Consider the following 12,970-nt stretch of genomic DNA (forward strand, 5'->3'; position numbering starts at 1 on the left):
CCAGGCAAAACTGAGCGTATCATGGATTACATAATCCGGTAAGGTGTCTACGCAAAACATAGCTTCCATTGCAAGAGAAAACTGATGCGGATAAGGGACAAAAGGAAATCATTAAAAAGATGTCTTAACCAGAAGATACTCCTTACAAACAGTACAACATATATTTCCCGTAAAAAGGGAAGATTACAACATGTACCAACGAGATCAATGGACACACTGTCGAAAATTCATATGAAAGATAAACAACCTAGTCACTTATCTAGGTAAACAACAACAGAAGCAACAATGTACACAACCAATGACAACACATGAACATGATTCTACAACATATTAAAGGAGACAACAACAGTGACCCAAGGCACAATGAAACGTCCAGTATCTTCCATTCACAACCATAACAATGCTCTATTGCCGCGACACTTGTAGAAATTTCAATGTGATGTCTGACTCAGCTTGCTTCTCTTTGATATGTCTTCACATCAGTAGGAGTCCGATGTGATGTCTGATTCAACTTGCATCTCTTTGATATATTAATCTGAATAAGAACCTTCTGGATCATAGTCTCCATCCTCCGAGTCCTCTGAAGGTAATCCAAGGTCATCAACTTTCTCTTTCTCCTTCACATGTTCTGAATTGTCAGAAGACATGATGAAATTTGAGTCATCAGAGTCTGAACCTTCATCCCCATCCTCTTTTGATGATCCTTCCATGTGACCAGCCACATGTTCTTCGGATATATTGGGGTCAAAGTCATGGTCTTCTGAATCGTCCGAAGGAAGATCAGGTAAATCATTTTGCAGAGGCCCGTCTACCACCGCAGCTGTCCCAGGAAAAACTTTCTGCAAGAATAATGTAGTATCATGGTGGAATATTCTTACCGGTGAAGTATTCTTAAGATTGAACATGTTACCTCCCAAGAATCATTAATGGAAAGATTTGTCCCTTGGTGTTCATTTATTAATTCTATACACTTTATCTTGCAATCACATGCAGGGCAAAGCCATCGTTCTCCTGCCTCAGGGACTACAAAGGGAATGATAACATGAATTAATTAACACCATAAATAACAAAACCTTGCATACAAAAAGGAATTAGGGAAATAAATATTACTATCTTCAGTGAGTAAAGGAGGGTTTAAACAATTTTGGTGGAACCCTCTGTCGCAGCCGTCACAGAGAACGATGCCATTATTTGATGTAGGGCCTTGCAATCTACAAGCGGCACAAACAATCTGTAAGATGGGAAGCATGGTCACTGATTAAAATGTTTAGCACAAAAGAGCACAACACGGGAAAAAATGTGTATACATACATGGTCACAAGATATCATTCTTTCAGAATCAATCAAAGTGTTTTCAAGCTTCCCCACAGTTAGAAGATTATCAAGCTTCTGGAAAGCTTCTCGTATTCTTAATTTGCACCGCATGATCTCTGCCTTGGCTCGTTCAAGCTCCTTCTCCGGCCTTATCTTTTCCAAACTGCATGTTGGAGTATGGGTAAATAACATTTCTATATTGCAACTCACATCGCAAGGAATCCACAACTAAGAACAGCCAAGAAACTGTGTTGTTGACCATGCATGTGAACCAAAAGAAAAGGGAACATCAATTTAATTGAACCCTAATTGGAACTGGGTGTTGACCAAGTGGCTAGTAGCGCGCGGTTGTCTGCGCCACCCGGATTCAAGCCTTGGGCTCCGCAGGGTGTGTGTCTGGGTTGTTTCTTGTTTAAATGCCAGAGGGGCTAGTTCAGTTGGTCTAGTTGTTTTTAAAATGAACCCGAAATAATTCATTACAACTGGCACAATTAGATATAATAAATGTACATGAATGAAATATAACATCTGAAGACGTAAAGTCATCAATAGAGATAATATGATAAAGCATGTAAAAGGATACCATTCTGCCAATTGTTTTGAACACGAAAAAACCATTCTGTTCTTTCTTTTCTCAAATAACTACGAAGAGGGACCAAAGAGATTCACAGCACAATTAATGGGGAGCTACATTAAGGTCGACCTCAGGACTCATGACTGTATTTCTCAAGTGAAATGTACAGATGGTAAGCCTGTGACTTTATTTATACTTCTAGCCCCACACACTCATGGTTGACAAAATGCACATTAAGTACGGAAGACCAATAAAAGGGAAGTGTTTTAGCTTAACACCCAACTCAGGAACCTTTTTATTTTTAATTTTGAAATTACTAAAATTACCCTTTTTTTACTACTGCACGGATCAGAATTACTCCTTCTGTCCCACTATATAAGAGCGTTTTTTACATTAGTGTAGTTTCAGAAACACTTTTATATCATGGGATGGAGGTAGTATTACGGTAACAGTGAGCCCCATTTAGTTGCAGCGGGTCTTCACATTTCTAGTAAATAATATCCATATGTAATAGTGCTCCAGAAAGAGAAGTTGCTAATTAATTAACATATATACATATGAAATAAATACACCTGCTTCTAGAAGCAACAGCGCCAAATACACCTAGGAGTAAGACAATAAGAAGATTGCAATAGTTGAACTAAAAGTGAATATTGTTATCCTCCAAGCCTTCTATTCTAAAATATAGTTCAACTAATAGTTCAACTAAAAGAGAAGTTGCTAATTAATTAGCACATATACATATGAGATAAATACAGCTGTTTCTAGAAGCAACAGCGCAAAATACAGCTAGGAGTCTAAGACAATATAAGAAGATTGCAATAGTTCAACTAAAAGTCAATATTGTTATCCCTCCAAGCCTTTTTGTGTGACACCCATGGTGTTATATAGCTCCAGAAGGGTGTTATGAATTTTTATTTGCTCCCTCCATTCCATTTATAATGTCTAGTCTATTAGTTGTTTCGGTAAGACCAAGGAGGAGCCTAGAGTGGTAGTTTGGATTTTACCTCTGGTTAAAATGTGTATTAGTTCATTAATTTCCAGCAGTTGTTTAATTGCCCATCTGATTAAACGTTGGGAGTAAAGCAATAGTATGGATGCATCGTATCTGGAGTAATAATTGTTTCCTGTTGCTAGCTATTCAGACTAAGCAAATAACAAGCATGCACGTGTGGGTACGAAACGAGCTGAGGGGGGCGTGCGGATGGTGCAATAACTGCCCTACGACCAGATAAGAATCCGTGTATATGCAAGTAACGAGTGGAGCTAAAATCAGCAACTCGGGTGTAAAAAGATAAATGCAGGTTACAATTATGAAATTGTGCTAACTAAAAGATCATAAAGAAGGGAGTAGTGGGAGTAATAATAAATGAAACTTTAGCTACAAATGAAAGGTGAATAGAGAGGTGGCGAACCTTTGATTTTTCCAGCCTTCACTCTCATACACTTGAAGAAAACTTTGCTGAAAGTTTATCCGATTCAAAAAGTATCTAATCCCCTTCGGAATTTTCAATAACTCATCGTCTGGTCCACTCTCTGTTGTTTTTTTCCTTCTTATTCTTTTAGCAGTTGGCTTTAGGGGAGTGTCCACAGGGTCGCCAGTTGGCTTCTTCACGGCTCTTTCTCTTTGAGTTTGCATAGCGTCACTAGGCGACTTATCTGCAACTGATCTAGAACGAAGAACCCTGGCACTGTCAGATGATCTCAAATGATATGTTCTACTTGACGTTGCCCAGGAGTATTTCCTTCCCCTGTTTGCCGCCCTTTTGAAAGTTTTCCTTTCCCCCAATAGGGTTGTATGTGGAAAAGGAAAACTTCCCCTGTTGGCTCTCTCAGGGTTTGCATATTTCTGAGTCTCGGTAATGTCCTCAGCATAGCCAGATGTATTACTTTTGTCCATATCGGATGGCGGCCAGAATCTAAATGATGTTGTAGTAGGAAAGAAGAAGACAACTTCCGAGAAATGCCTTCTTGCAGAGCGCAGCCACAACGGAATCGGGATCTCAGCACCTGCAGCAAGTACACAAAGTGTAGTCAACATTTGTGGGTGTATGAACCGATCACATATACATAATATCACCTATAAAACATTGATAGCTAACTTTGCATCTCCAAAATATAACGCATTAATTATTGCAATCTATAGTTGAAATTACATGCATGTACGTACGAAGTCCATAATTTTCTGCCAGCCGTGAAGCAGTCTCAAAACATGGGCACCACAGTCTATACACAACCTATAATTTAAATCTACTTCTTTTCATATCCAAGGGCAGTCACGATTTCGAGTATACAGAGTTCCGACTAGCTTCCTAGAGATGGATCTAGCGTGAGCAAACCATCAAAACAACAGAGACTTGTAAAGTGAACTTGCGAAGCAATCCATCAATCCACGGGTCTCTCTTCTAAACTCAAACCCAAAACGAACCAATCCATCTATCCATCACCAAGTTTGGACCGGACGGGGTCGAATGTTTCTATTTGGCCGCCGCTGGAATCAGAAGATGACGAGGATCTAGGAATAGGAAACGGGGTCGAGGAAATCAGACGGGGGAGGAGATGGCCGGACGTGGAGGAATTAAAGAAGCTTGATTGTGGTGAACTACTCATGAGATGCCTTAGAGATGGCCGGACGTGGAGGAACAACTCACCGTGCTGGGCGCCGCCGCTGCCGGTGGTTTGTCGCCAAGCACGGCTGGGATGGGATGTCTGTGAGCGAGGCGATGGCGGGCGATCGAGCGGTAGCTGGCGAATGGCTTCTCGGGCCGGCCCATGTGCAGCTCTTTGGAGTTTTGGACCCACTAACAGAATTGTGTAGTGTTTTATGACGTGGATCTCAGCCCATTTATGCCTACCAGCAAATATAATTATGAAGTAGTACAGGTTAGTTCCATGTGTCTCTTATGATGACAAAATCGAAGGATTCATTGTTTCTCTTGGAGTTGTTGATCAATCATTCAACATTTTCACTCCTTCAATATTTTTCCCCTGAAAATGAGGTCTGAAGGCATCAATCTATTAATCAAGCACAAGAAAATTGTTTGGTTAATTAGTGAAAAACCAAGCGTAACCCATTACAGCTAGCTCAAACAGTCGTCATGACTCATGAGACATGACTGACACCAACCATTACCCTAGCTAACTCCACACACACTGTCTAACACTACTATGGACTAATTCATGCATCGAGTACCATTCTAAAAATAGAGTGAAAGCATATCTCACGTTACTTCCATGAGCCTCTGAAGTCTTGAAGAATATGATGTTGTCATCGGTGTAAAGGAGATGGGATATACCATGGCTCAACCTAGAATTAAAGTGATTCTTCCATCAGAAACTTCACGCTCCAAAACTTTGCACAAATCTATTGCCATTTGGAAGGATAGGAAAGAACAATGGAAGAGCTTCTCCATTGTGACTTGTCCCGTGGTATTGCCCTCGTTGACTACATGAGTCGTTGGGTTGGATCAAGTGTACAATTATAACCTTCTCGAGACTCCAATTTTTTTTTATTTGCTGGCCTCATTTCTTCTGCTTCGTTGCTTTAATGGGAATCTATGGGTCTTGCTTTGCAATGTAGCATTGGAGGTTGTAGTGTGGGTTTTAAAGTCCTCATGTTAAGCCATAATTTCGTTTTTCTGTTGCCAATAACAAAGCTGTGGTTAGCTCATCTTTGGGCTTACAGATTGTGTTTGTCAGAATTTCATTTGTCAATTTCATCTCATAAATGGTTGTTTTGCTGAACTCATAAAGTATGATTCAGATTTGCATGCTGATGTAGATTTAACGGAATTTTCTTCCCATAGTCCTACGGCAGTCAAAGATACTTTTGATTTTGTCTAGCCTGGTGCTTACAAGGATCCATCGCCCGCAAAATAACCGGGTATGTATCATGATAGGAAAAATAAATGCCGGGTATGAAACATACTCAGCGAAGAGCATTTTAACCATGGCGAAGTGTAAGCTGAGTGTTACACTCGGTTGAGTGTACTTGATCGCCTTAATTTGTATTGGATTAGGGGTTGTAAGCCGAGTGTCAGTTATCGGGTAGTCGGCTTATATGTAAGCCAAGTGCAAAACTGTGGCACCCGGCGAAAACAAGTGGTATCACAGCCGACAGAACCTAACGAAGATGCCACATGGCACACCTGTAAGCCGAGTGTCACTTTAAGACATGTGCATAGACAGCCACATGGTTTACTGGTAAGCCGTGACAGTGGTGTCAGCCATGTGTCTCCCATGGTTCACGGCTTAAATGTAAGCCGGAGGAGGGGAGAATGTCGTGTACCTATCTACCACACAGTTTACATGGGAAACTGTGAGGCCTGGGTGCGCCATGTGTCTTAGGACGCACATGGCTTATTATGTAAGCCGAGTGCCCTCTCATTGTGTTTGCCGACACGGTGGGGTTCCCAACTGCTACCACATGTCCAATATAAAATGAGTCTTTAGCTACCGCACTCGGCTTATATATAAACCAGCACATGTCATTTAGTTCTTTGGCTTCTATAAGACGAGTACTTTTTCTGGGCCATATGGCTTACGATTTTGTAAGTCGAGTGCTTGAAATAGGTGACCGAGTTATACATATAATATAAGCCGAGCGCATTGGCTCAGAGACACAGCTTATATAATATACGTCGAGTGCTTTTACCTGGGCAGCCCGGCTTATAGTGGGTAAGCCCATTACTGCACTCGGCTTATATGCCAAGCCAGGTACTGTTTCTGGGCTACATGGCTTACGATTTTGTAAGTCGAGTGCTTGAACTAGGCGACCGGCTTAAATAATATAAGCCGGGCACATTGGCTGGGAGACACGGCTTATATAATATACGTCGAGTGCTTTTACCTAGGCAGACTGACTTATAGTGGGTAAGTCAATTACTGCACTCGGCTTATATGCCAATCTGCTTTCCTTTGTTGGTTTGCTGTAACAGCCTTGCAATTGAAACAACAATATATCCAGCAATATAGCTCCACCAAACTCAACATGCATAGATATCCAACCATATGTATAGTAGCTCCACAGAGTTCAACATGCATACATCCAACAAAGTTGCACATATCGAACAAATTTAGACCAAACATAACCATATTGTTCATAAGCATAACATTCACAACCATGAGATCCACTACTGAGAACATAGCATGTAAGGCCACAATCGATGCCATCCGCTTCGCAAACTTATAAGTTCATTACGACAAGCATGAGTTTCCGATTTTAAAATGCAAACAACCGATAAGGTTCAAAGTGAAGATAAGAAGAATGAAATAGCACTAGTAGAAAAAGGGTCAAACGTGAAGCACATTAGTGCCGGTTTGAATTAGAGCCGGCACTAATGTGTACATTAGTGCCGGTTCGTGGCGGCGATCAATAGTACCGGTTCGTGGCGAACCTTTAGTACCGGTTCGTACCACGAACCGGTACTAAAGAGGCTGTGTCAGCCTGCGGTCAGGCTATGGCCCCACCATCACCATTTAGTGCCGGTTCGTACCACGAACCGGTACTAATGAAGTTATGGCAAGCTGTTTTTAGTCCCACCTCGCTCCCCTAACAAGCCTTTTACCACCTTAAATATGTTATTTCTCAAACTATCACAAGCACTTGGTCTTCATTGAACTCCATGTGTAGAATTTGCGGCCGCAATATGAGTCTTCATCGGTTTATAAATCGTTGATGACTCATATTGACAATTCAGATTATACACACAAAGATCATTGATGATCAAAGTATTTTTTGATGTATAAGAGATCATATTGACAATTTAGACTGTAAAGAAATATAAGATCATGATCTAAATGCTCTTATATTTTTTGTGTTCAGTATGCACCATTCAAAGCGACGCCATCAACTTTCAACCGTTTATGCCTTCATTTGCTATTTTTCATGCATTTAATGATTTGTTTTGAGAACTAAATGACCTGGAAATTGAAAAGCACTACAAATGAACTCTGAAAAAGTTGAAACTTGGCATGGTATCATCATTTCACCCACATATCATGTTCAAAAAAGTAGAGAGGGTTACGACAAAAACTGGATGCACTTCGTTTACAAACTGGACAATCTCTTTCGAAGTATTCGGGTTTCTGACGAAATTAAACTCATTTGTTACAAAAGGCATTTCATTTTTTAAAACTTATTACAACTCCAGACTTTTTGTGCATTCAGTATGCACCATTCAACTGCTAGGCGGGAGAAGCTCTTTGGTACCGGTTCCAACTGCTAGGCGGGAGGAGCTCTTTAGCACCGGTGCGTGCCACGAACTGGTACTAATGAGGTTGTGTCAGGTAAGGCTGGGGCCCCACAAGCACCTTTAGTACCAGTTCATGGCATGAACTAGTACTACAGTTTTTTGGTAAGTTGTTTTTAGTCCCACCTCGCAAAGAGAGAGGGACTAGGAGCGGTTTATAAGCCCTGAGTGCAGAGACGATGAAGAAGAGGTTCAATGCTCACGTTGCTTAGCTTCAAGCCTTCAGTAATATGGTAGACTGCACGGAGCTATGTGCAGTGCAGTTTACACTATTCCGAAAGGCTTGAAGCTAATTAACGAGCATTGCACCTCTTTTTTATTTTTAATAACTTATTACAACTCCGGACTTCTTCTGTTATGGCAAAAACTAGTTGCACGTCGGCATTTCATTTTTTTAAACTTTGGTTATACCTCCAGACTTTGACCATCAAGTTTTAACCATCAACTTGGCATGGTATACAAAAATAAATGAATAGGAAAAAAAATAAAGCAGAAAAGAAAAAATAGCAGAAAAGAAAAAAACTATAGCAGAAAAGAAAAAAACTATATAAAAAACTACTCAGAAATAAATAGAAGAAACTAAATAAAGCAGAAAAGAAAAAATAGCAGAAAAGAAAAAAAAACTATAGCAGAAAAGAAAAAAAACTATATAAAAAACTACTCAGAAATAAATAGAAGAAAATAAATATAGTAGAAAAGAAAAAACTACTCAGAAATAAATAGAAGAAAAAATAAAGCAGAAAAGAGAAAAATTATAAAAAAAATTGGGGCGCTGCCCTGTGGGCCTGCTAGGCCAAGGGCGTGCAATTACAGGCCCTAATGGCCCAGCAGACTCACAGGACAGCACGCAGAAGTTAGGCCCACAAGCCTGCTATATAGAGGAGTTCAAAGAGGCAGCCGCGGCTGGGTTTATAAACCAGTGCGGCTGCCCTTCGCCCGGCGAGATGGGACTAAACTTTGCGCACTGCGGGGTGGCAGCGCGAGGTCTTTAGTACCGGTTGGTGGCTCCAACCGGTACTAAAGGCCTGCTCTTCCCACCTCTTGGCCTGGCCAAAGTTGGCCTTTAGTACCAGTTGGTGGCTCCAACCGGTACTAAAGGCTCATCCTATATATACAGCACTTACAAAAATTTCAGTTACATCTTCCCACTTCGTCTCCAACCTCTCGCAACATCGCCGCGCGCCGCTCATCGATCCCGTCGTCGCCGCCCGTCGCCCGTCGTCCGTCGTCGTCGCCGCCGCCCGCCGCCGCCCGTCGTCGTCGTCGTCTCGCGAGCCGCCGCCGTCCGTCGTTGTCGCCGCGTGCGGTCCCGTACGTATACGTCTCTCGCTCTCGCGTACCCGCGCCGCGCGCGCACCCGGCCCATACGTACGCTGCCGCCCCCGCCCCGTACGCCGGCGCCCCCGCTCGTACGTACGGGGCTGCGGCGTACGGAGCCGCACTGCAGTACACACACATATATATACACACACATACACACACACACACATATACACACACATACGTACACACACACACATACAAACACACATATATATATACACACACATACGTACACACACACATACACACACACATTTTTTTTACTTATTTTCTGTTTTCTGTTTTTTAGAAAAGTTAATTAGATGATCGAATGTTAGATCGATTAATGTCGAATGTTAGATGAATTAGCTAGATTTGAACTAGTTTATTTAGGTATATGAGATTTGTACTAGTTGAATAATTAATATAACTAGTTTATTTTTATTAAGAAAATTGTCGAACTAGTTTATTTAGGTATTTGAGATTTGAACTAGTTGAATAATTAATATAACTAGTTTATTTTTAGTAAGAAAATTTAGGTATCTGAGATTTGATGATCTAATTAAAATATTATTTGTTAATGAGTTTTTCTGTTTATTTAATTTTTTATATATTTTGAGTTTATATAAATGTTAGATTAATGTTGAATGTTAGATGAATTAGATAGAAAAGTTAAATATATAGTAATGTCAATTGTTAGAGATGAATATAGTTAGATATATTAATGTCAAATGTTATGAATATATATTTGAATTGGCTAGATATTAATTAATGTTAGATAGTAATAAGTGTTTAATATTTCACCTATATGAACATAGGAAATGTAATCTGACGACGAAAAAGATTTCATTATGTGCGAACACTGTGAAGACCAGCGCGGCCTATGCGACAGAAATTTCCTTGTTGATGGTAGGCGCTTCAGTATCAAGCTGAATGAGATATTCGAAGTGGATACAGTAAGTCACAACGGCAATTATTATTTGAATGCAAAACTTATGCTTCATTTGCTTCAACTTATAATTTTAAATTTTCACTATTCTACTAGCGCATCCCCTGCCATGCAAGAATTTTTGTCTTGGATAAGATAGGTTTTAGTGCTATAGATGATATGGAGGTAAAGAGAGTTTACTTGAAGACCGAGCATGGGTATACTTTCAACGTCAAATTATATAATGGAGACACATACACCCATTTTGAATGCAAAACTTGGCAAGCACTATGCAAGGCTTATGCATTTGAGTCTGATATGGTTATCACCTTTGATATTCGTTCGGAAGATGATATTGAAGGTAATATAGACATCTGGGTCGATGTGCAAACGCCTCCAGTTCTACCATTATGTGAGTTTTTCTCAACCATGCATGCATATGTTTATGTCTTTGATACAGTTTATTCAAAAATAGTTGACAAAATTTGTATTGTCAGCTTATTTCGGTTCAAGCAAACATGTCCGGCGCTTGGTAGACATGACCTACTACTGCCCCGGGGCTCAACTAAACTGCGAGGAGATAAGTCATTATGTTTCATGGCTTGAGGATCTTCATACTGTCAAGACAACAAAATTTCCTGAACTTAGAAATGTTAGTACTCAAAACGTGCGACCAATGGTGATCGTATTGAACTACGGTCACATCTATAATCGAAAGATGGTAAGATTTTTACTATTTTTCTTTAATTAGTGCATCTTTTGCATACATTATTTTTGAAGCTAAACTTTCATTGCTAAGTATATTAATTACTATACGATGTTCTTCAACAGGGACTTCCGATGACAGTTGTGCCTCAGTGGATCGAGACAAAAGGTCGCATGTCAATGGTTAGCTTACGACCAAGATTTCCTACATTGCACATGAGTGCATTCAGGATTTCTGAAAGCGAAGAATGCTTAATAGTGAAAGATTGGAGTAAAATTGTTAATGATCGCAGAGAAGTACTAGGGGGCAGCAGGGAGAAGCGCAACCCAAGATTAGGAGACAGATTCATCTGCATGCTCCAGTATGATGAATCAGGAGAGCTATACATGTTCTATGCTATTCTACCTGAGAGGGAGCAACAGGTGTGATTTAGCTAGTTCATGCTCTTAGTACTTGTCCTCTCTCATGTCCGTATTGTCCTGAACTTCGATGTTGGTGATGATTATGTTGAACTCGATGATATCTTTGCTTCTGTTACAAAGTGAATGTTTCTTCTTTAAGCTAGCCAGTGTTGGTGATGATTAGATAGCGGTAATGACTATGATGATTAAATAGTGGTAATTAATGACGACTACGATTATTCTTAGCTAGCTACAGTTTATTTATTTATTAATATGTGATGATGATGAGTTATATATATCATTTATGAAAAAAACCGCAAATTAGTTTGAACTGGATGGATCCAAGCTAAGTGATCTATATATATATATATATATGCCATATCCATATCCATATCAAGTATAACAACTCATTATAACGTAAAACAATCCTAAATTAAATTGATAACACAAATTTAAATGAAAAATAAAAAATAAAACAAAAACCCACCAACATTTAGTATCGGTTGGTATTACCAACCGGTACTAAAGGGCTCCCGGCCCCCTGAGCTGGCTCGTGCCACGTGGTTGCCCATTAGCACCGGTTCATGCTGAACCGGTACTAAAGGGGGGGTCTTTAGTGCCCACACTTTAGTGCCGGTTACGGAACCGGCACTAAAGGGCCTTACGAACCGGTGCTATTGCCTGGTTCTGCACTAGTGTAGGAAGCACCAAAGTTTGTGAGAATTATATATATTGATAAGGCAGAAGCATGCATATCAAAATTCAACATCATTGTTTCATGCATTCTCTTGGGTTTAAGAAGCACAAGCAACAACAAGGCACATGCATCGACAAATACTTGGACTAGTCATTCTTTTGTGGGGGGGCGAAGCGCCATGTGTGATAGATCATACTAGTACGAATGCAAATGACAACATATAGGATAGGCACAAATTAATCTTACCACTTAACTACATCTCCCACGTCTAGGGGAAATACTCACATGTCCTAAGAGGGGAATCAATCACAACGAATATAAAACCCATTAAAACCATATCGATAACACCGTGAAGATCCACGATAAAATGAAATGGATAATTCAAATAGTCTTGATCTCCAGACGAGATTGAGTAGAATTACTGTTGTCCTCCCAATTGGAGTTCCTAATACAATACTGAAGATGGTGGTGGTGATGATGAAGATCAAAGGACCAAAACTAAGATGACCTCTAATAGTTCTTCAAATCCTCTCTTCTCCTTTTTTGGGTGGTGCGGTGGCGGCTAGGGTTCTCTTTCTCGCCTGGGCCCTTCACGAAAGTTGCTTGTATAGACGTGATGGAGCTGATGGCAGTCCATACGAGCGCTAGGGTTTCTTTAGGACAGATGCCCCATTTGGCTTGATTTGCAGCAATTGTCCTTGGTTTCCTTCCATAATTAATTTTCCTGCCAAACATTGAGAAAATTTTCTTCTCTTTGAAGGGATCATCGTTAGAAATATGCAAAGAGTAATAAGAAC

General features: G+C 40.3%; 1 protein-coding gene across 1 annotated transcript; it reads right to left on the minus strand.

Moving 5' to 3' along the window:
* Positions 1 to 530: 530 nt before the first annotated feature.
* LOC119270821 (homeobox protein HOX1A-like) lies at positions 531 to 3,788 on the minus strand. The gene is made up of 5 exons (XM_037552879.1): positions 3,304 to 3,788; positions 1,312 to 1,477; positions 1,111 to 1,231; positions 911 to 1,023; positions 531 to 839 (listed from the first exon to the last, which is right to left on the minus strand). Exons 1-5 carry the CDS (start codon positions 3,786 to 3,788, stop codon positions 531 to 533), a joined length of 1,194 nt encoding a protein of 397 aa, XP_037408776.1.
* Positions 3,789 to 12,970: the final 9,182 nt, after the last annotated feature.

Source organism: Triticum dicoccoides, chromosome 3A (genome assembly GCF_002162155.2).
Source record: "Triticum dicoccoides isolate Atlit2015 ecotype Zavitan chromosome 3A, WEW_v2.0, whole genome shotgun sequence".
In the NCBI taxonomy this organism is placed as follows: Eukaryota; Viridiplantae; Streptophyta; class Magnoliopsida; order Poales; family Poaceae; genus Triticum; species Triticum dicoccoides.

Coding starts and splice junctions, on each gene's coding strand:
- LOC119270821 (XM_037552879.1), bottom strand. CDS start 3,788: ATGGACAAAAGTAATACATCTGGCTATGCTGAGGACATTACCGAGACT. Junction 1,232..1,311: donor GAATGATATCTTGTGACCAT/GTATGTATACAC, acceptor CCCATCTTACAG/ATTGTTTGTGCCGCTTGTAG. Junction 1,024..1,110: donor TCCTTTACTCACTGAAGATA/GTAATATTTATT, acceptor TTCCCTTTGTAG/TCCCTGAGGCAGGAGAACGA.